At 33.5% G+C, this 25668-nt stretch overlaps 1 protein-coding gene across 1 annotated transcript; it reads right to left on the bottom strand.

The window, feature by feature from the left end:
* On the bottom strand, positions 1–25100 carry LOC150109093 (guanine nucleotide-binding protein subunit alpha homolog). The gene is made up of 3 exons (XM_090405633.1): positions 24334–25100; positions 11973–12023; positions 1–1836 (listed from the first exon to the last, which is right to left on the bottom strand). The coding sequence occupies exons 1-3, from the start codon at positions 24817–24819 to the stop codon at positions 1261–1263; spliced, it is 1113 nt and encodes a 370-aa protein (XP_090261759.1). The 5' UTR covers positions 24820–25100; the 3' UTR covers positions 1–1260.
* Between the last annotated feature and the right edge of the window lie 568 nt (positions 25101–25668).

Genomic DNA, 25668 nt, shown 5'->3' with positions numbered 1-25668 from the left:
TTCAATGCTACCAAGCCTGATTTATTATTTTAATCTAACAACTGATTTATACACAAGACAAACTTATAGTAATAAAAAATCAAAATATAACAGTAGGCTAAACATAGCTGCAGTTCTTTAATACTTTGTAATTATATTGCTCTTAAGACTATTTTTAAATACATATGCAAATTACACTATATATATTTGGTCTTTATGCAGCTGATATGCACATTTTACTTGATTGTATTTAAAAAGGATTTATGCAGATCCAATTTTTTTTTTTTTTTTTTATACAATCCAGTTTGTAATAGCAAAAATCTTTCATAACAATCAATGAGTGGTTCTAGACATTATCAGCTGGAAAAATAAAAAATAAAAAAATATATATATATTAACTGCCATTATCGCAAGATGAATAATTAAATTTACTTCATAGAACACATGAGCACCAATGAGTATTATATCTAGAAATATTTAAAATGAAAGTTATTAAAATGATGAGTCATTATCACAAAGAATAAAAAAAAATAAATAGAAAATTTCAAATTTAGCAAAGATAAGAAATTTAAATATAATAAAACAGTGTCATTATCTAAAATAATATATTCAGCATATCAAAATTGTTCATAAAAAATATTTTCAGAAAACTGCAAGATAAGTTTTGCTTTAAAAATGCAAAAGCATTTTCATGTTATTTCTATATATAACCATTGTTACTTTTGAAACAAAAGAATATAGGACAATTAAAATCTCTACAATAAATATATATCAGCAAAAAAGCTTTTTCTTATGACTAAGGATGGAATGCATTTCCTATAACATGCTACTTACTGTACTTTACAGCTTTGTCTGTACAGAGTAATGACAGTAGCAGCCATCACTAACAATATCAAATGTGAGAACATTCCTTATAACTAATGATAAAATATGCAAATGTACAAATTTTATATACAAATGCCAAACATTTAATCATAGAAAAAAATAGAATTTACAGTTAATAACAAATGCTATATGACTACTATATCATGCACACAATCTGAATTTACAACTGCATAAACATTTCTCTAGTATTATTGTCATGGTTTAATTATTACAATCGAGTAGGCTCCTCAAGATCTACTTTATGACTATGGTCCAGGATTATAGAAAATACTTTATCTCAGTAAAAATAAAGAATCTAAATTTATAAAGTACTATTCTAGTACTATTCCTATCTGCATTACTGAATGTTTTTGATTTGGCAAAGTTTTTAAGGCACAATTAAATGAGGCACAAATACTATTGTAACATTAACTGGTTGATATTCCTCTGAAGAATTGTATCTCTGACAGCACTAAATACAACTTTAATATTTTCTGTATCAACAGCAGTAGTAAAATGATAATAGAAAGGTTTAGAATGGTCTCTTCTTACACCATCAAACATGTGTACAATAAACATTTGAACATCCTCCAAATTATGAGGATTACCTTTAAACTCTGGAAAATAAGTTGATATATCTGTGTCCTGATTTTGAAGTTTTTCCTGTAGGAGATCAGTTTTGTTAAGGAAAAGAATTACAGAAACATCTGTAAAACAATGGTAATTTACAATAGTCTCAAATATGTTTCTAGATTCAACAATGCGGTTTGTCTGACGATCTTCCAACAATACCTGATCAAATTCACTAGATGACACAAGGAAAAGAATGGAAGTTACACTTTCAAAACACATAAACCATTTTTGTCGTTGTGAACGCTGGCCCCCAACATCAACAAATCGGAAAGGAATGCTGTTGATATGTACCAAATATTCATTAATGGTCTTTGAAGCTGCTCTTGCATGGAGTATATCTTGGTTTGTAGGTATATAGTTCTGGAATAAAAGAAAATTATGAATAAATAAAAACTTCTTTCCCCATTTAACAAAATATATTAGTGCTAAAATAAAAGTGGAAAACTTTCCAATCAAGTGATAACAAGGTTCAGAAGTTTTTTTTTAGTTATTTATTCAAAACTGTAAACTTTTAGGATATTAAAATCCAGGATGACTAAATACTAATAAATCGGTAATAAATTATTATTATTATTATTATTCAGGCCTCCACAGAGTCAAAAGACTCATCATCGTGGGAGGTCCTTCCTAAGAAACACAAAGTCTATCAAGATTCATCGAGGGGAGGTCCCCCCCCCCCCCCCCCAAGAAACACAAGTCTATCATACCACTCCTTAAACTCATTGACCGTTCTCGCTCTCACCACTCCATCAGGCAATGCATTCCATTGTTCAGCCACCCTCCATGTAAAAAAAACCCACTCCTCACCCTCTTGCTCACAGATTCCTTTCGTAACTTCCAGGGATGGCCTCTTGTCATCACTCCTTCCTGCTGTTCAACCAAGTGAAAGAACTCCCCCAGTGTCAACCCTGTAACCACCTCTCAACAGTTTAAAAGTCTCAATCATATCATCTCTCCTTCTATCCACCAAACTCTGCAGTCTGCATTCCCTAAGCCGATCCTCATAACTATCATTGTAAAGTCCTGAAGCCATCTTTGTTATCTGCCTTTGTAACCTTTCCACAGTTAATTTATCCCCTTCAAATCCTGGGGACTAAATCTGAGAACAATATTCTAAGTGTGGTCTGATCAGGGTCTTATACAATGGAATGGATAACGGTTTTATTTCTGCAGGTCTGCATCCTTCTCATTATCGCAGCAATCCTCTGTGTTACCTTCACCACCTTTGCAATATGTTCCCTAAATTTCAGGTTCCTATCAATCATCAACCCCAGATCTCTTGTCTCCCCTACTTCCTCCAGTATAACTCCTCCCATAGAGTACGCAGTGTCCCATCGATGCTTCCCAAACTTCAAGACCTTACATTTTGCTGCATTAAACCGACACCCCCATCCATTTGCTCATCTATCTAGCTTATTCAAATCATCTTGCAGGGCTGCTGCATCTGCACTATTACTAATAATCCTTCCCAGCTTTGCATCATCTGCAAACAACTGAATATCCCCTTGCAATCCACTGACAATGTCATTGATATAAAGGTTAAACAATATAGGTCCCAGTACTGAGCACTGTGGGACCCCACGTGGCACCCTCTGCTTCCTCAAAACTGCCTCACCATACACAACTCTCTGATACCTATCGGTCAACCAATCCTGAATCCAGTTGACTAATCTGACATCCAGACCCATGTGCTGCAACTTAAATATCAGCTTATCATGTGGCACCCAGTCAAATGTCTTCGCTAAGTCTAAGAAAATGGCAGTATATGCCTTTCCCTCATCTAATGCTCTTGTAACATTAGATGAGGGAAAGCATATTGCCAAACAAGAGCACCCCCTTCACAAATCCATGTTGACTCTCACAGATAACATTACCCTATCTGCCAAATTCTGTATACGGTCCTTCACTGCTTTCTCCAAGATCTTACTAACTACCGATGACACACAAACTGGCCTATAATTAGACACTTCCAGTCTGCTACCGCCCTTATGCAATGGCACTATCTTACCTTTCTTCCATTCCATGGGCACCTTTCCCACAGCCAGACTTTCACTGAAAAGCTAAGTCAAAGGCACTGTCAGTTTCCTAGCACTTTCTCTCAAAACTCGTGGTGAAATACCATCCAGTCCCACAGCTTTACTGACATCCAGAGTACTCAGTATTTGAAACAGACTCTACTCCTGTACTCTAAATCTCGAACCTGCCCAATCCCTCTAGCATTAAAACTGACTCCTCCAGGATGAAATACTCCAATAAAGTACTCATTGAACAATTCCACTACGTCCTCTGCATCAGTCACTCTATTCCCATTTTTATCCCACAATATCATTCTTCCATAGTCGTTTCTCCTCCTACTGGCCACATATCTAAAAAATTCCCTAGGGTTTTCTTTGGATCTTAGGGCCAATCTCCTCTCATATTCCAGTTTCATCTTCCTTACCATACTAGTCACTCTTCTGGCCTGTGTCTTATACTCTTCACCTGTCTCCTTATATCTCTTCCATAGCCTCTTTTTTGCATGCAATTCCTGTTTAATATTGTTTGTCATCCACTTTACTCCAAATTGTGTCCTCTTGTTCACTTGTGGTATACAACTTACCATTGCTGCTAACATAGTAATAAATAAATAAAGTAATAAATTATACAGAACAAAATAAATAAAATTGGCTTTTGACAAACATTTAGGCTTGTATGTTGACTGCTACTCATAATGGTAAATTTATGAAATGAGATAATATACATGACAATTAAAATTATTTCCCATATTTTGCCAAAATCAAACTAGGATCATTAGAGGACAATACACAAATACAGATATGTGCAAACAGGTACACACCAATAAGAAAACATGAAGAAACATTGGATTAGGCAGTATTTTCTATATTTGAGGCAGTTTTATGTATCCAAAGTTATTCAGGAGTTTTTTTTTTTTTTTTAGGGAAGAAGTAGATTCAACGAAGCCTTTCATGCATGCAAGCATGTTTCTGTGAATTAAGTGATCTTCAAGAGATTCTGCAGTAGGAATTCAGGGAATGATATGCAAGTCTATGAGAAAAACATATTGGTGATACTAGATGTAGTTTTGTGTTCAGAGATTCTGGCATTGGCTGTCCATGTGTGGACATGGATGTCCAACTTGACTTTGGTAAAATATTGTAAATAAATTATTTTAATTATACAATACCATTATGTTGTCATTTCATTCCTAAAATTGTCATTATGAGTAATAATTAACATAAGACTAAATTAGGTCCTTAGATTTGCCTGTCTAGTGTTGTAGCTATAAGCTGCCCTACTATGGGCAAAACAGCCATCATCAGAAATCAGTAAACACAAATACATCCAGTATTACGACTGGCTGCTCAGGACTTGTAGAAGAATCACCTGTGCTTTTGACTGTGGGGTGATGGGATGAAAATGCCACCTTATTTCACAGAAGCAAATACAATATGACAAAATGGTCTTGCTTCTTCATATTAATTTTTCTCAGTCATACTTACATATATGTACAGTTACTGGGATTTTGTTCCCTAGTATTAATCTGACTGGCAAAACATCAGAATTTTAGTTATTATACCATCTATGTTATCTCATTCCAAAAATTACCATTATGGATTTTTTTGAAAATGGAGTCTAAGGTTTGTTATTTTTTTATTTTTAGCAAAGAGGCAATATATTTCAGATGTTAGCTGAAAGAGAAGTTGCCATTATAGTTTTAAAATTAGCTTTCTTGGCTCTAATATAGGATTCCACAAAAGAATGGTGATATTTTAAATATTTTTTGAGCCAAATTTTCAGTTACATAAAGTAACTGTTCAGTTTGCTGAAAAGTTGTGCACATACATGTCCATCTTATTTTAATAAATACATTTCAAGATGGACACACAGTTCAACAAAAAATGTCAGCATGTTTAATAATATACAAAAGTTGACATTTTGCATACCATATAAATCACTTGGTGAAAGTCCCCCCCCCCTCACTTGGTTATACCATAAATTGAAGATGCCAAAAATTATATTCAGATATTCGCTCAGGTATGTGATACAGAATTTTGTATATATACAGACATATATATATTCAAATAAAATTATACAGTATTTGAATATAATTTCTTGGCATCTTCAATTTACAGTATAACTAAGTGAAAAAAAAACTTTCAACATCTCTAATCCAGAGTATTTTAGTAATAAGATGTGACACCTTTTGACTACTTGTATATGGAAATTAGCTTCTGCATTACTTCAACCTTGGTATCACTTCTGGGTCTAGGTATCGGTCATCTTTGCCCTTTTGTTTCAATTGGTCTTTTGATTGTTCATCTATATGAGATTGGTGAAAAAGGAAATATAACCAAAGCCTATTATGATGATATAAAACAGCTTTTTCTCTATCTCTTTCTCCTAATACTATCAGGCTCTCCTGCACCCCTATACTAAGTACTCTAGGCCTATGATGAGCACCCGTTTACTTTTTCACATCAATAAAGGTTGAAACTGGTCTGGGTAGTGGCCCTTCCCATAATGCAATAACATTATACTTGTCTATAAGGATATGTGCTTTGCATTATGGGATACTAAGGCACTTGATGTGAAATCATTAGCCTCCATATACAAGTAGCCCAGATGTGAAGTTACTTCACACAAACTTTGTTTGCTTACACTTGGATAAAAAGGATGAAACCAGGAATATAATTTCTTGGCATCTTCAGTTTAACATAAAAATTACTGCCATGCACAACGCATTCTTGATCAACAATTCAAGTTGATTTTGATAATAAGGGAGGAGTATTTAAACAACTTAAAGTGGCAATATTGAGAAATATAAATCTACAAAAGGTCAGAACAGAACTTTGGATGACACCATTAAATACAGTTAATTTTCACTAGAGCAAACTCATCAGGATCTCAAGAGTAGTTGACTATTAGTGAACAGTTTGCTATAACAAATTTCTTTCAGAATAGCAACGTGCCTATAGAACTTTGTTAGCAACTTTTTTGGTGATTTCGTACAGTGAGCAAATGTTTTGGTTTCAACAGTGAGAATTGCTATAGATGAACTGGTAGAAGGGACTAATTTGATGACCACACAGCAACATTAGCTTTATATACATTTTTTTTTTTTTTGCGGTGTTTTTAAAGAATAAATTATACACATCATTATGTGACTTCATTACAAGAGTAAAGAAAAGAAAAAAAAAGCATTGCCTACAGTTACTCAACAAATATTGTAGTGTAGAAAAGTTCAGTTACAGGTTAGATGGAATGTCAAGCTACATGAGGGGCTCAAACATGTTCACCCCAAAACTAAACTACATTCCTAACTGTCATCAGAATATTTGTTATTACTGCATTTTAAACTTCAATAAATACTTACATTTAAAATACTGACATACTTTTTGTAGAAATAGTGTATAAGCAATTCTGTGCACAGTAATATACAATACAGTATTTGAATTTTAATATCTAAAACATATTTCACTGAATCTATTCAATTATATCAATCAAAGCTTTTTAAATACTCTACTGGAAACAGTTAATGCCATCTAAATGATGTCACATGATCAGGATATTTCAATCCCAGCCTGTTAATGCTACTAGGACTCTGCACTTTCCTTTTTAAGCATGTATATTAAAAAAAAAGTGCATTTTACAGAACAGCTATTAATATACTACATATAATTTTTATTATTATACATAGTGTAGCAGTTGGAAACTTAGAGTGGTGCAGTAAAAAGACACGCAATATTCAATGTAGCTACTTCTCCAAAAATATATATATATATATATATATTAAGCCATGCAGCAACCAGAACAATTTGTAATAAATCTATTTTTGATTCTGATCACAGATCTTTGAATAGTATCAAAATAGTAGCCTTTAAAGCAATGCCTTGAGTTTTATGAACAAAAAAAAGTGACACAGGAACAAGTCAGAAAAGCATATAGATGCAATAACATGCAGGGTTTTCATTTTTCTTGACTAAAAACTAAAAAAGCATTCAGTGGTTTGGAGCATTGTCACACAAGTGGAACTAACTGTTTTCTTTTTGGCTTAGACTACATGCCAGCAATTCTCTATAGCAAGCTTTTCACAGAATGCATGAATATGCACAGCCAGACTGGCTGTGCATATTCCTTTCATTAATGTAGAATGTGATCAGCACTATTTTGATTTTTAACCTTTCTTGGCATTTTTATTTCTATTTTTTTTTTTGCACTTCGGGAAAATTTTGATTGTCACTTTGCATGCCATCACATTTTTCAGCAGCTTCATCGAGTTCTCTGCAGTGTCCAATATACTTTTCTCTTCGATCATCATTTAGCATATTCTTCTGATTTTTTTTTAGATAACAAAAAATTGACAATTACACAAATCCTGTATTAATTATCTTTCCAATCATTTCCTGATTAAATGAACACAAACATTGGAATCATTCTGGGGAATGTACATTGGTCATTATTTTCAAACTTCTTTAAATGTAAAATTGATGGCACAGGAGGTTTGTATTTTAGTGATTCTCTGCCAAGGCAGAAATATTCATGCCACTCAAAAAAACACAAGCAAGTGATAAGACAGTTGTCATAATCTTGCTTCAACATATTCAATATTTCTGAAATATGGTTATCTAGCTTAACACAACTTAACATCGAATGAGAACTGAAGAAAATTACAAATCCCATTTAACAAACAGCAACTGCTTAAGATATTATCAATTCAAAATGTTACTATACTATTACAATCACTTTGTAAAAACATGAAAGTAAATAATACAGTGATATGTTATAAATGTATAAAAACCTTCATATACAGTCAGTTTCAACTTAATTATATCCATTTTTCTATTTTCCATTTGGCAAAATGAGCATGCCAACTTCTCGTAACAAAACTGTTTTTTTGATTGCTACTTATTTAAATTTTCCTAACAACACATATATACCCTCAACTGTCTCCAAAGGGGAAAATTTTATATATTTACTCTGATATCCAAGATCAGTGTGTATTCACATTAAAATTTTCTCTCTCTTTTTTTTTTTTTTTGCTAAAAGTCTATATGTCATTCTATAAGATTTATCAACTACTCTCCTAATAGTCCAAAATTTTAAACTTTAATTATCTTTGTTTTCGAGACCAACTTTCTATACTGTGAGATCATTTCCTCAGTTTTTAAAAGTTCCAACTTCAACACTTTCATGAATGATATCAACAAACCATTCACAATGCAAATGAAAGAGTATATGGTGAATGTTTGTCCTCCAGGTAATTTAAACCACTCAAATGTAGATTTCTTCCTAAATGGAATAAAACTCGCATAGCATTTCACAACTTTATGTTGGGTGGTATGAAAAGAACATCAACTGTGATGATCCTCAGGATGTGCATTTTTCATCTGCTGGACTGGATTATTTTCTTCCAGTGTTCCAAATGAAACCTTCAACGAAATCAATGAAACAACTGATGGGTGTGGGAAGTTTTCAGAATTGAGAAACACACTATGATTTAAAGGTCGAATAGTTCAATTCTGGACTCAATAATTTCTTACTAAAGCTACTGTCTTAAAACCATCTTCTTTCTGTTCTAAAACAGCAGCAATGCAGTCATTTGAAACATCAGCAGAAAGATAAAAATTTTCACCAAATTTAGGATAAACGAGAACTGGAGCTTTAGTTAATGCCAATTTTAGATTGTCAAATGCTTCTTGTCGAGCTTTACCTCTCAAATGCTAACACCTTTCCTTGTCAAGTACACTACTATGTGTCTCATAGCTACAAACAATTAGGAATAAATTTTCTATAGAAATTTAACATACCAATGAATCTAAGAACTTGCCTGTTTTTGGAGATTTGGCTGATAATATGCCTTCTACATTTGACTGAGTTGGCATAATTCCTTTGTTGCTGATTTTATGAACTAAATACTCAATTTCATACAAAAATATTTTGGGAAAATTTGGAGAAAAGAGCAAAGTTAATAATAATGGGAGATACCTATTGGATTTCTGGTCAGGAAATGGACTGGTTATTACTAACACCGTGTTCCAACATAAAAATATGCACAAATTCACATGGAGAGAAGAGGCAAGGAAAAAGAAAAGTCTCATTGACTATGTTATTGTTGATAGTGATGTTTTCTCCCTGGTGCAAGACACCAGAGTGTACAGAGGATTTGAAATTGGAAGTGATAACTATTTAGTCTTGAGCAGGATAAAATTGAATTTCATATTGAAAAGAATAACATGCAAGAAAGTTTTAAAGCGAATAAAAGTTGAGCAGCTCTCATATTTGAACTGTAGACTAAAATACACAAAGATTATTGAAGAAAAAATGAAAGAGTTTGAGAACAGGAACCAAACCTTGGAGATTCAGTGGCAAGCCTTGAAGAAAATCCTGAGTGATTCAGCCAGAGAGGCATGTGGTGAGGTCGTCTGCAAGGATAGAAAAATCAGAACTCCATGGTGGACACAGGAAGTTAAAGAGGCAGTGAAGGAAAAGAAGAAAGCATATCAAAAGTTCCTGACAAATAAGTCAGCTAGTGCTCTTAGAGAATACAGAGACAAATGTAAGAAAGCTAAACACCGTATAAAACTAGCTAACAAAAGTCATGGAAGACTTTGGTAAGAACATAGAAAATAAATATCAAGAAGGTAGCAATATATTCTGGAGGTTGTTGAAGAAGCTCAGAAATGGAGGAAAGAGTGCTATAAAAGGAATTAGAGATGATAAAGATGAACATGAAAACTGGAGAAAAAGATATTATTGAAGTATGGAGTAATTACTTTGAAAAATTGCTAAATAAAACAAGAGCGATAGTCAATGATAAAAAACACTCAACAGGCATACAGTCAAGAATACATATCCATACTTGAAGTAGAAAAAGCCATCAAAGGCTTGAAATGTGGAAAGGCAGCAGGAGTAGATGATATTCGACCAGAAATGCTGAAGTATGGAGGTATAAAAGTCTTACAGTGACTGCATCATTGCATAGGTCAGAAGACCTGGACAGAGGGACGAATTCCAGATGATTAGAGTAGAGCTCTCATAGTACCCATATATAAAAATGGAAATAAAACCGAATGCGAGAATTAGAGGTATTTCCCTACTGAATGTTTCTGGTAAGATTTATGCAAGTATATTTGAGAAATGGTTGAGAAGGATTGTGGAAGAGAAGCTGGATTCAGGCCAAATAGAGGCTGTCAAGATCAGATTGCACTTTATAACTCATGATTCTCATAAGAATATAACAAAGATCTGTATTTAAAAAAATTTTTAAAAAAAATTCTTCGAGTTACACAGAAGATTCAATGTTTGGACAATGCTTAAGATAAAGCACACTTCAAACCAAGAACAAAACATGTTCTATTCAACATCAAAGAAGAAGAAATCCAATCAGAAGTCTGAAAGTGTGCAATTTAAAATTATTCATTTAAATTTGATTATCATTCATATTCAAAACCTGTTGCAATTTCTGAAAAAGTCCCAATTTTTGAAAATATAAATTTATGAACATAAAGAATATATTTTTTATGAGAAATATTTTCAAAATGGAAAAAAAAATTAAATAAAACAAAATAAATTCTTAAAGGATGTGCAGAAAAAAAATTCATAAGACACGAGTCAAATTTTGACTATGTATTCTACTAAAAAAGAATCAAAGCACTTAAGTTCACAAAGCTGCAATATATCTTGATGCTTTGTGAACTGAGAAGTGTTTTAGATTCTTTTACAGTAGAATTTTAAAAATAACTGCATAACATGACAACATCTGTCTGTAGAAAGAAAAAAAAAAGAAGTGACCTGAAAGCAGGAAACTGTGAAAAAGGTGCAATAATTTAAACACAGTTCTATCAGAATGAAAAACAGGGGAACTAAAAGCCTTATACTAGTTACTGAACTAAGTTTATTAAAGCAGAATCAAACTTTGAACTAGCTGAATGCCTCATAAGAGGAAGTGAAAAGAATGTGTAACAATTAAACTACAAGGTCATCACTTAAGACCAGACTTCATATGTTTCAAAAATTTAGTATTAACATTAATTCTAACAGTGAAAGACTAAGGTTTCTGAGACAGAGGAAAAACTCTCTGTTCATTCTTTAAGGGAGAAAGGATAATGGAATGATTTAAGAGTTCGTAAGGAAGCAAATAGTTAATTTGTTTATAAAATTCAAAGTATGCAAGTGTTGATCATATTATTGTGATTGGCACATTCATCATTTGAAAGCACCTACTTGGTGTGTGTGTGTGTGTGTGTGTGTGTGTGTGTGGTTCAGGATTCTGGTATATCTTTAATAGAATAATTTGCTGAGAAATACAGAATTCAACTGGAAGGAATTTATGTAATCAATTAGTTTGCTAATTTTAAATTAAAATTTCTACATGACATATGATAAAATCTAACAACTATATATTGGTATAGAATAGCTAGTGGTTAGAGTAGAAGAAAGTTATTTTTTTATTTTTTTTATGTTGAGCCCATAACTGAAAAGAAAAATATACTTACAGGAGATTTAATCCGTTCGAGATTATCAAAAAAGTAGCGAACATTGTCACCCTAAAAGAAAAACAAAATATCAAATTCTGAAAGAAAGAATAGTATTACAATTTGTAGTTTTCTATAAATTAACATCATAAATAATGCTGAAATACTGTAAAATGCAATATGTGGTATTTATTATATTATTATTATTATTATTTTGGTTATGGATATGTATACAAATCACTGATTGTGAAAAAACTATTACTCACAGCAAATTCAGATTACTAAACCTGCTTTTTTCTTTTCATTCATCCCTTTTACTTTGATTTCTGGAATTATCTTCTTTCATATGCATTTCTTAAAAATTAAAATTTGTATGCAAATATTTGAGTTCAATATCAACAAATTGTTTTCTTTTTAACTATAATGCATATTGTCCCAACAAGGTCTCAAAATCTAGAATGTTTGGTTTTTAAGTATTATCCCCCCCCCCCAACACACACACACACACACACACAAAATAAAATAAATATAAAAATTTCTATGCTTTCTTTGGCATACTGTCAAAGAGGAACTGTTGATAGTAATGAAATTATGATGCATTAGCAGTATTTTTTTTTTAAAGTATTATATTTTTAACTGATAGTTTTTCAAAGTAGTTTCTGGACTTTTTAACTGTATCACAATATGGAAAATATGACTTCTGTATTAATTCAACCCTGGTATCTCTTCTAGGTCCCACTGATGACACCTCAAAGGTCAGAGCTGGTCTGTGTAGTGGCCCTTCCCATAATACTTAGCATTACACACATCTAAAAGGATGTGTTTTGCATTATGGTGGGATACTAAGGCAACTGATGTGAAGTCACCAGCCTTTACATAAGTAGTCTAGCTGTGAGGATACCTCACGTGCAAAATTTGTTTGCTTACATTTAGATAAAGGATTAAACAAGAATATAATTTCTTAGCAAGTTTAATTTAATTTTCTGGTTCAAAATTTTGGGAAATAAAAATAAAACATGATCATCTATGTAATATTTAAAATATAATTTTCAAACAGATTTCATGGATTGTCTTTGGGGTAAACATGCCTCTCTTTATATTAATCCCATACATACAAGGTTGCAGAACTATAGTACATCAGTGCCACATGTGAGCAAGTGCTCAAGAAGAAACTTTTTTGAACAAATGGAAGTCAATCATTAGGGAAAGCAATGTGAAGAAGACAGTTTTTAAGCACATAGGTATATGGAACAGGATGGCAACAAAATTTGACCAGCAGCTGCTCATATGCATGCTTAAAGGAAAGTGGTTTTGTCAGATCAAAGCCTGTAGGAAAAGAAAAAAAAAAGCTGTAAAATATTATTATTATACGACACCTCCATGGAGTCCAAAGACTCATCGAGGGAGAGCGTGCCAACACTATCGAATGATTGATCCCTTCAAACTACTAACTGCGCTCAAACTTGATTAAGTTTTTGCGAGCGATTAATAGCAGAGGCTCTACCAATCGACCAACTTTGCTGGCTATGCATGAGGTGAAAACAGCATGTCTATGAGATAGCAACTGGCTGACTTTGTGAGAAATCACCAGATCTCTCTCACAGAATTCCATCATTATGTTGAAAGTAAAAGAAAGAATGAACGTGAAAGAATAACTTCTGAATGTGGATGGCAAATGCAGAAGAAACTGTTCAACTAAGGACTGGTTTCTGTTAAAAGGTATTAATCTGGTATATGTAACATAGTTCAATGCTACCTCTACAATGAATAAAGAAACTATGTATGAGAAGGTACAAGAACTTGCATAAACTAAATAAGAATTTGGCAATAGGGATTGATGGGATGTCATCATGGATGCTAAAAGTGTTCAGCAGAACTGACAGTATAATTTTAGTCTTGGCACAGGAAGACTCCACAGGAATCCCAATGCACAAGGGTGTTGAAAAGCTAGTATGAGATAACATACAGATATTGGTTGACAGAGAATCTATAATTTACAATGAAGAGCATAAATTTAATGGAAGGTCATGTCTGAGGACTTGCTCACATTTTATATAATATCATGTTTGAGTTAGACCAGGAGAATGGATACAATGCTTTCAGACTTTGTTAAAGTTTCTGACAGGATACAGGCATGGAATACTCTTACATAAATAGGTTATAAGACTGAATTATAAACTGTCTGGATAAGAGAACAGCTGACTGGTATGTCAAAATGTGGCATATGGGGGATGCAAGTCTGCAAAACTTACAGTGGCCAGTAGTGTACCATACAGATCAGTCCTTGGTCCACTGTTATTCAATCTTTACATTAATGACATTGGGAAGGATTTGACAGGTGACAAATGTTTGCTGATGATGCAAAGAGGCCAGATAATTTAAGAATGCAGCACTAACAAAATGATTCAAATATACTGGAATTGTGGGTATGTTAAAAAATATGGATGTCAGTTCAATGTTAATGAAATGTTACTGCATGTACTTTGGTGTAATGAAATATCTAATGCCATATTATATTGCCAGGATAATGCTAGATCTTGGAGTTTCAGTAGATAGGAAGTTCAAGGGCTATATAGCAAAGATTATAAATACAACTCAGAGGATAACTGAAAATGCTAAAAAAAATTGTTAAAGCTTCTGACATGTTCTGACATTGTTAAAACTTGCCATGCAGGGAAGTCTTTTTGCCTCTAAGGCTTTGATAAATCATATTGACCACTGTGCAGAGGTCTGGTCTCGTTGGTGGCTTGTTTCACTATTCTTTGTTATTTCTTTCCATCCATTACCAGGTAACATATCCTACAAGCTCTTTCCATAGCACATCTATCCTCTTTCACCTCGGATGTCCTCTATTTATACATTCCATTGTATTAAGCAAATGATTTTGATCTTTCTGCTGTCATCAATTCTGCACTGTACATATGTCAAAAAAAAACACAAAAAAAAAAACAGATAGTGTGAATGAATTCAAGAGAAAAGTTATAACAGTGCAAGTGTGGCCTTCATCAATGAATTCCCAAATCTCTTGAGATCTCATGTAATATCCATGAAAAGTATGGATAAACAAAATTTTCATTTTGAAAATTTAGAAGTTTAAAAAGTAATTGATGGCTTATAAGAACATAGTCACCTTGGTGTAAGTTATTTAAAAGATACAAGCTATCAGGCAGTCTGTATATTTGGCTTTTAATACCACTCATGGGAGGGTATGATTAGCCCGAGGGCTCTAAAAACATAATACCGAGGTTTGTAAACCATGTTAGCCTATTTGAGTATAAAATAATGACGTCCTTTCTCTTCATAATTCCCAGTACCAAGCTAAAGCATTTGAGGCTTTTCTTTGCAACTAATCAAGTTTTCATTTGAAAAATACACCTTTTCAAGCATGAAAAGACTTGATATTCTGGGTTTCCATCTGGAATTCATTTTATACACTAGTCTCCAATGAGAACAAATAGTTCAAATTATCAGCCTCGTAAAACTTGCAATCAAAAGTACTAAACAGTGAAGATCATATATTCTTGTAAACTCTCTAACTTTTGAACAGACTGTTTCTACCCAGCTATAAAATGACTAAATTATCAACATCAAGTTGAAGCCTTCCCCTTTGAATTATCTTCTGTAATGATTATTCTCATCTTCATTCTTTATATCTTGCATTTATGCACTGACTTTCTGTAGACTCCACTTCTGAAACGTTTTAATATCTTCATTGTATTATTACGTGATACCTTCATGGTGTCCCACAGCTCATGAGATCACTACAATGTTATTATTTTGTGACACCTCCAAGGGGTCCAATGACTCGTCGAGGGAGGACACCTACTCTACAACTCTGTCTCCATCATATACACCAACACCATCTACTGCCCTCCACCACCACTAATGTTTTTTTGGTCTGAAAATTGCATGTGTCCTGAAGGCTGATTTGTCTGTATGCGGGATGAAAAACGAGTTTCCAGGATAAAACCTTGCTACCTCTGTGTGAGGTCGGCTAATTCACCTTCAATTGAAAAAAAAAAAAAACATAAAGATTCCTCCTGTCATAATAAGAATCAAATTTAGGCTTTTCCAATCGAAGGGCGTAATGTACCATCATTTTTTCCAATTGCACTATATTATTCCCAAACTTTACTAATGATTGTGCAGCTATTTTCTAAACAATTACTTTTTTTTTGTAGACTTCTTTCCCTTCTATGCCTACCTGAGTTACTACTATTCTTCAGATATTACATGCTTCCCAGCCAGTTGCGTTTATCAACACTACAATACACTACATGATCCAGTGACCATGCTAACATGATCTGCCATCTACCACTACCACAATATAGTATTTTTTGTTTAATAAACATACATGTTCTATAGCCAGATTTGCCTGTCATGTAGAACAAACTTGAGTCTAGGAATAAAAACCCACACCACACATTCTGTTGTTCTTATAACAGTACTGTAGGTTTGTTTACTTTCTATATTATTCCCAAAATTTACCAATGATTGTGCAGCTATTTTCTAAACAATTACTTTTTTTTGTAGCCTTCTTTCACTTGTATGCTACCTGAGTTACTACTCTATTCTTCAGATATTGCAGGCTTTCCAGTTTAGTTTATTACAAGATGCTTCTTGGTTCTTGCTTTCAAACCACTTTTTTCAAACAACATATATTATGTCCGAATCTCATATCTCAAAGCTGTTGAACTTTATTTCAAACTTTCCATATATATACATTTTATTTTTAATGTGATAAGCATTATTTTGTTCAAACAGAATGGTAATTACTTCCTTAATGTAAATCCCCCTATATATACTTGTCTTTTAAGACAGTCAGATATTCACTGACAAAAGAGAAAAAAAATGTAATCAATAAGATGACTTATGTTCTCATCGTTTTGTTGGGCTGGGTTGTAATAAGAGTATCCCAAGAAGATGGCTAGTAAGCACTTACCAGCATTATTCCTTTTATCAAAAAATTTTCTGAAATGTTTCTGTAGGTATGGGATTCATTTTATACGCTGCTATTCAAATTTTGGAGAGATGGAGGGAGAGAACAAAAACTATTTTATATGACTCAAATTTCTCTAATTCTACTGGCACCTTTCAGGGGAAAATAGTAATCAAGTCAGTTTCATTATTTTATTTTTCATTTTGCTATTTGAATTTATCACCATCTTTCATGTTTATTATAAAATACTAAACATGACTTCCATCTCTCATTCTAACTTTTGAATATTTATCACAATTATTGTTTTTTTCTTTTTTTCAGTTATATTAGTTAACGTATTTCTGTAACTCCTTTGAGTGGTTAGTGTATCTGCTCTCAAGCCAAAAGTCTGCGGGTTCGAATCCTGCCATGGGTATGGATGTTTGTGATTGTGAAAATACTAGTGGCAGTAGTGGGCAATAGATGGCATTGGTGTAGATGATGAGGTTCGCTGTAGTTGTGGACGAGTGGTGGAGACGGAGAGTTGTAGCGTAGGTACCCTCCCTCGATGAGTCTTTGGACTCCCTGGAGGTGTACGTAATAAGAATATTTTTCCATTAAAAAAAATGTTATATATATATAATATATATATAGTTATATAATTTTTTCCTTCACCTACTTTATTGGTAATGATTACTGTTGGCATAAAAAAAAAAAATCTCAAAGATTAATAAAAACAGGATCTTTCCCAGAATAAGCTGCATAACAGTCATTTAAGATTGTGAGCATCAAATTTTTGCATGGAGAGCAGAGAATAAGTGGAATATATTACTAGAGTGGTGGGGAGTCTATCAAGAAACAATGCTAACTGTGTTCGGGCAAAGTATGAAACTGTGGTGTGTACAGAGTTTGATGACCTTGGGTAATGAAATCTTGTGACTGGAAATAGAAGACATGAAATTAATATCAGAATTTATAAATATAATAATGCAACAAGAATTAGATTTCATAATTTTTTTTAATTTATAAATTATATAAAAACTGTTAGCTGCTGTGTGTATAGTATACATCTGAAAACAGGTAGCACATGATGTCACTGCCTAAGTCTTGAATAGTACACAAATGTTGCTGTCCAGTATGAGACATCACCATGTCTTGAAGGCCTGAAATAGTTCAAAAAATTGACAATGTCTGTTCCCTAGAGTAGTGTTTTCATGGATTATCTAACCCTTAGCACACTCAGTTCTAATGTACAACAGGTTTGCAACCTTTCATGGATGAGATTCACATAAATAAAATAATTCTGTATTTTGAAATAGCATTGGTAGCAAATCTTTGAGAAAGTGGAAATTGACCATTGTGTGTGTGTGTGTGTGTGTGTGTGTGTGTATATTTTTTTCACCAGCTAAGACAGTTCAATAATTCATGCAACTGGTGAGAAAACAACAAGGAAGTAAAAATCAAAATATTTATATCAAACAATTAAGGCCTTTTCTATTAAGAGCAGTTACCTTAAGTTTAGAAAGATTTAATTTTTCACGTGTTATAGTAAAAGCAAAAAATCAAACAAATAAGCATGGATGCACATTTTAAAACTTGTGAAAATAGTGAAGCAACTTGCAGTACAGAACTATATCTTACAATACTTACTCCAGTACTATGGAAGAGAAGAATATCAGTTTAAATTAGATAATTTTAGAAAGTACTGCTTTGTTGCTGAAATGTCAAGATTATATACACTTCAGTTCATTCTTTTTCTCTAGTAAAAATATCATGAAAGAACAAATTCTATTCACTATATAATCTTATTATAAAGTCAGCAAAATTAAATTCTGGTTCATCTCAAGATTTAGGGTAGCCTATTTTTTCCTTTCTCAAAATGGCCGCAAGTATCAACTATTTCTCAAGTGTAACTAGTTGAAAGACTGAAAAATCAAAGGATAATTCCTGGCAGCAGATATTTCGAAATAGGTCATGAAGCAGATCAGGTCTTGAACGTAATAAGTTCACTACTTACCGCATTGGCGAGATTCATCACTTTGCATAAGACCACCATCCTGCTTAGGGAAGGCAGGAAGTAGCTTGAGAAAGACCATGTCTAGTATCTGAAGTAGGGTGCTGGAATTATTTAATCCTGTGCCTACTGACAATATAAGTATGCAATAGACTCAACCCTTATGGTAGAGAATACCATAAAAAAGTAGTGCTTTGGGAAACAACAAAAATTTTACACATGCAGTTCTTGTCAGATGTATAACATGCATAAATAGTAAAAATGATTTGGCTACTAGGTCTTTCCTTGAATAATTTCATAAATTTTCAAAATTGCCAAAAATTTCAACATGCAATTCTTACATATTGTGATGATTATCCTAAAATAGAGCCTCTGTAGCTCAGTCAGTATAGACTAAGCCCTTTGGTCAGAAAAACCTGGGTTAGATTCCCATCAGTGACGTGAGAAACCTTTATCTGATGTCTTTCAACTAAAGTGAGAACTGATCCCATATGGAGATGCAGGGTTTATTCTCAGGTAACTCTGGTTTTTCATCCCTCAAAACAGGAAAACCAGTTCCATGAGCACACTTGGCTACAATCATAAAATATATTACAGCAAGGAAGGCAACAGGAAACCACCTTGCTCATAATCATCTCACTAGTATGGTAACATAAAGCTACCCCCACCAGTTATATGGCTGAGGATTTTAAATTTCATTAATTAATTCATAAATTAATGAAATTTTTTTTGGAATTTATACATATTTAAGGAAAAATTATTTCCTCATGGGATTGCTTTCATGCTATCATAGCCAGTGGCGCACTCAGGATTTAATCTTGGAGGGGGCCGAGCGCTCAAGATTTAACCTTTGGGGGGGGGCGAGTTGAGTAGACCATTTGCGAATACACACTACGCATCGCATACGACCTATGACTGATCATCTGCAGTGATCGCTAATTCATAAGTATTATAGAAATAAAAGACACGACACAACATAAATAAAAAAAAAAAGAATTTTAATTAGGAAAAGATTTTTGGAAATTTTTCTAGTGTTTTTTCCTTTTCTTTGGGGGGTGCCCATGCCCCTTGGCCCCCCCTCTGTTCATAGCAATCCACATGAAGTCCAAAACTGATGCCTATGCAGTTTAAGTCTTCAGTTGCTCTTAACAAGCCACCAACAGTATATGCACATTAATGCATTTCTAATGCCAATGATAGTTTTTTTTTTTTTTTTTTTTTCTTTATGAAATAGTATATAAAATAAAATAAATGAGAAATGCATGATATATTCACCAGCTTTAACAAGTTCTTTTTTTTTTCATTACCACAGAAGAAGAATGCCATGAAAATACCTTGTCTGGTTTTAGAGAGACTTCACGTTTAGAACTGCTAACACAGAAACTACAACATGATTGACATTTTCAAAAAGAGAAAGCAATGGTGTACTAAGATAAAAGCAGCCCTATCAGAAGAAAGATTTTGAGATTAAGAAAACAGCAAGAATTTGATTTCTTCAAGTATATGTACTGTGAGAACTAATAGCTGAATATATTTTTTTTTCTCCCAGAAAGATCGTGGAAAGTGGGTGGGGGAGAAATGCCAAATTATTATAGCAGATACCATTTAATGCTTTCTGTCCCCCCACCTCTCAGCAAAATAACAGCTCTTGACAAATAAATTAATGGATAATTTCAATTAAGTGCAAACCAATTTTGTTGGAGGTAGGAAATAAGAGATCTGGGGTGATAGTGGATAAGGATCTAAAATTTAGGGGACACATCACCAAAATTGTGAAGACAACACAAAGGCTTCTGGGAATGATGTGGAGGACACTGACGTGTAGAAGTAGGGGGATTCTTGTTCTGTTGTATAAAGCTTTGATTAGGCCACACATGGACTATTGTGCCCAGATTTGGTCACTGGGTTTTCAGAAGGATGAAGAGATGTTGGAAAGGGTCCAAAGGAGACTGACTAAAGTAGTTTCTGACCTCTGGAATGTCGAGTATGAGGAAAGATTGAGAAGATGTAATTTGCAGTCTGGTAGACAGGAGGAAGAGGGGAGATATGATAGAGACCTACAAGTTGGTAAGGAGTTGTTATAGGATCAATGTTGAAGAAGTTTTACAGAGAATAGTGGGAGATCAGGGGAGAACCAGAGGTCATCGCTGGAAACTGTATAAAGAGGGTGCGAGTAGGGGAGTGAGAGGCAGATTTTTTTTCATGCAGAGTTGTGAATGATTGGAATGCCTTGCCTGAGAATGTGGTGTCTGCAAAGAGTTTGAATGTGTTTAAAACACTGTATGATGAGCTGTGTGTGTGATAAAAGGACCTCCCAGATGAGTCTTTGACTCCATGAGGTCTTGAGGTGGTAATAATTCAGATACAAACAAGAAAATCCCATTAAACTCAGCATGTTGTTGAATAACAATTTTTGTTTCTCAGTATTATTCAGGAGGTGTGCTCAGGGTCAAAGCAGGATAATTGGAAAGAGACCTCAATATAACCTTTTAAAGAAATGCAGAGAAAAGACCAGGGCTTCTGACTGAATGAGCTGGCAATTTGGTATTTAGCTAACCAAGTTGTATTATTATGGACTTAAACCATGATGCAAATAATGGTATACATGATAGATTTCATACCAGCAGAGCATCACCTGGTTAAACAAACTGGGTTTGTTTAAACTGCTTCTCATGCCATTGACACCAGAAAGAGTTTACTGGAATGATACCAAGATACTACAAATTTCATAATCTATTTTCTGAATCATGTGAAGTCATTGTACTAATCTTAATCAGACAGACTATGTGCCTATCTCTAAGTTTTGGGAAGTGATTGCTGTCAGTTGTTTACATTTTACACATTTTTAAATTAATTATAAAATTATATCCAAGTCTCTGAACTCTAATAGTGTTTTCCTCTACTGTACAGCTGTGACCAAATCACATGATATTATATGCATACTGTATGACTCGTTCTTATAATCAGAATTTAAATGCCACTAGTTCATGTGCCTTCTCCATGAATAAAGCCCATGACATATTGAGCAAAATGTATGAGTAATAAATTCTATTTAGTTCTCTTATGTGTGAATCCATTATTAAAACATTATACTGTCCAACAAGCATGTTCCACTAAGGAAGAAGTGGAGGAATTTTTCAAGGCATTAGAGAAGGCAGCTGATACAACAAAAATCAAAAAGTTGATCCCTGGAGATATAAACAATAGAGCAAGAAATGATTAGACAAGTTTTGGGAAAATTTGGAGAAAAGAACAAAACTAATAATGGTAAGTACCAGCTTAATTTCTGTTCAGAACATTAGCTAGTTACTACTAACACTATGTTCCAACATAAATAATATGCAAAAATTTACATGGAGAGTGTGTATGAAAGAATAGGAAGTCTCACTGACTATATTATTGTTGATAGTAATGTTTTCCCACTAATTAAGAAAGAGGAGTATACAGAGAATTTGAAATTGGAAGTGATCACCAGTTAGTGTTCCGCAGGATGAAGCTGAAGAAAGTTTTAAAACAAATCAAAGTTGTGCAGCTTTTGGAGGTGAACTGCAGACAGAAATATACAAACATTATTCAAGAAAAAAAAATGAAAGTTTAAAACAAGAACCATACCTTGCAGATTCAGTGGAAACTCTGAAGAAAATATTGATTCAGCCAAAGAGGCATGTGGTGAAGTAATCTAAGGATAGAAAAAAAAATCAGAACTCCATGGTGGATTCAGGAAGTTAAAGAAGCAGTCAAAGAAAAGAAGAACATGAATCAAAAGTCCTTGATAAGTAACTCAGTTTATGCTCTTAGGGATTATAGAATAAAAACGTGAGAAAGCAAAGCATTGTGTAAAACTAGCTAAACAAATAGGAAGAGCTTGGTAAGAACAGAAAATAAATATAAGGAAGGTGGCAAAACATTCTAGAGGTTAGTGAAAAAGTTTAAGAATCAAGGGAAGACCACTGTAAAAGGAATCGGTGATGATACAGATGACATGAAAACTGAAGATAAAAATATTCTAGATGTCTGCAGTAACTGCTTAGAAAGATAGCTAAATGAAAAAAAAAAGCAGTGACAGCATGGTAGAAAACACTCAACTGATTGAGCTGTTCAATCTGGAATATATAACAATACTTGAAGTAGAAAAGCCATCTAAAACCTGAAATGTGAAAAAGCAGCTGGAGTAAATGATATTTGACCAGAAATGCTCAACTACGGAGGTATAAAAGTTTTACAGTGGCTATACTGTATAATTCAAAGGCCTGGTCAGAGGATCAAATTCTAAATGATAGGAATTGAGCTCTCATAATATACCTAATATAAAATGAGAAATAAAACAATGCGAGAACTACAGAAGAATTTCTTTAGTGAGCATTACTGATAAGATTTATGCAAGTATCTTTCTTATCTGAGAAACAGCTAAAGACTGGGGAAAGGATGTTTGAGAAGAACAAGCTGAGTTCAGGCCAAATAAAGATTGGCAGGATCAGATTTTCACTTTCATTAGACAAATAGTTGAGAAGATACAGGAAAGTATATAATATGTATTTAAGTTTTGTAGATCTGGAAAAGGCATATGAGTGCCAAGAGAAAAGCTGTTCAAAATGCTAGTTATATGGTGTAAGAAGGACATTATATCCAGCAATACTCATCTATATTTGAGTTGGAAATCAGCAGTTAGAATTAAAGGAGGTACAGAGAGATGGTTTGATGTTAAATTGGGTGTGAGAAAAGGGTGTACCTTATCTTCACTATTATATTCAACATCTATATGAATCACATTATGAAGGAAAGATTAAACCTGATATCAGCATTGGAGCTCTCTACTTTATGCAGATGTACTGGATTTATTTAGAAGTATAACAAGTCTGCAGGAGTCCCTGACTAAGTAACTGCTGTAATAAATTTGGTATGAAAACATCAATAAAAAGACAATGAAAATAGGCAGAAACACTGAAAACATGAACATCCTGAATGAAAAACACTTTAGAACAAGTAATATGGCACAATTTTTAATGAAGATGGCAAATTAAATATCGAAACAGACAACAGAATTAGCAAAGCTGGTAACATAGGAAATATTATTCATCAAAATGATTTCTGATAAATCCTTTGCAATAACTTTTTTGATAAAATCAAAAACCAAGGTTTTCATAATCTGTACATATTTGCAGGTAAGGGACAAGTAAATCTCAAAGTGTAATAAGGGATAGGGGAAAGGAAGAAGAAAAAAAAAAACATTACAGGCAGGAGTAAAGTTGAATGAAAAGTTTTAAGTCTTTCAGGGCATGCTAAGAATAACAGATGAAACAAAGTAGTTAAACCGGTTGAGTGAAGGCCATAAGTACTTTTCTCATACTTGAAGAAATTTATCCTAAGCAAAATTATAAAATATACTAATATGCGAAATTTAGTATTTCAAGAAACATGCCTGAATATATTTACATAAATAAATATCTTACCAACTGAAATTCTCGTCGTCGATTAAAAGCAGTCCTTACTGCTCCGTCCTTCCAGAGTTCCTGAACTGAAGAGCAAAACTCTAAGAAGTATTTCTGGTCTAACTCAACGAATGGCTGATACATTAATATGCGATTTGCATGTTCACAGCTACTTGGATTTTCCCAAGGAATCCTTAGTTTCATTCGTGCGTCTACAATGACTTTCATTCCTCTAACAATATTTTGATACACTGTTGTCCTAAATTCCATTAGTGTACTCATATCAAAGTGATCCCCATGAATAATTTTCATCTGTTTCAGGAATGTACTCTTTCCACTCTCTCCCGCACCAAGTAACAGCACTTTGACTTGCCTACGTATAAGATACTTATCTTTTTTCAGCAGTGCATCAATTTTTCTACTCTGTTGACGCTTTTCCAATTCATCGGTCCCATATCGTAAACGACAGAAGCACGAACACAACCTCTCTAGCACAGCCATTTTCATGCTGTTACCACACCCATGACGTCACTCCATATATAACTTCCTGTTCATCACACCCACTACTCACCTTTTATTCGCATACAGAGGAAGACAGTTGACGCTGCTTGAGTCACGTTCCAGCAATATCATTTAATGAAAAACGAGTATAGAGCATTCAAGTAAGATAACAAACCTTCCAAAGTATCAGCCTCCTAAACAAGAAGAGAAGGAAATGACTTAAAAGTATTCAAACAGCGAAATTTATAGCGCAGACATCATACACCAGTGAATCATGCTCAACGATCATTCCCCTACAACTACTATGACCGAAAGTTACCTAACCCTAAGGCTCTTCGAATACCAATGGCGACATCTAGCGCAGTTAGCTATCTTGTTGACTACGAATTCTACATTTGGTAATTATTTGAGGTATCTTAAGTGGGACATATTTCCTATTACGTACGAAGTGTCATAGTGTCATTTCCAACAACATTATTATTTGTCTTAAGAGGACATTATTTACTACTCATTCACCTGAAAGATGAATGAGTAGTAAATAATATCCTCTTAAGACAAATAATAACGATGAAAGAAAGATGAAAGAAAAAGAGGTTCTATAAAAAAAAAAAAAAGCAGAATTAGTAAAAATTCAACTGGAAAGCATGAAATTAGTTTCCATATTTTTTTTATAGTTGCATTTTTGTTTTCTAAATCCATTTTCATATCTCTTTGTCGAAACATACAGAAAAAACTTACATGTTTTCTAATCCAGTTTTTTTTAAATGTTCTTCCACATTCCCTTGTAAAATAATACGGAAACTGATTTCGTGTTTTCTAATTTTAGTTTTTACTAATTCTGCACGTTAGATAAAA

The sequence above is a fragment of the Typopeltis vanoorti genome, chromosome 2 (assembly GCF_054136105.1).
Source record: "Typopeltis vanoorti isolate ZY-2024b chromosome 2, IOZ_Tvanoo_1.0, whole genome shotgun sequence".
In the NCBI taxonomy this organism is placed as follows: domain Eukaryota; kingdom Metazoa; phylum Arthropoda; class Arachnida; order Uropygi; family Thelyphonidae; genus Typopeltis; species Typopeltis vanoorti.
The sequence above is the reverse complement of the archived record's forward strand: the minus strand, read 5'-3'. Positions and strand labels throughout refer to the sequence as shown.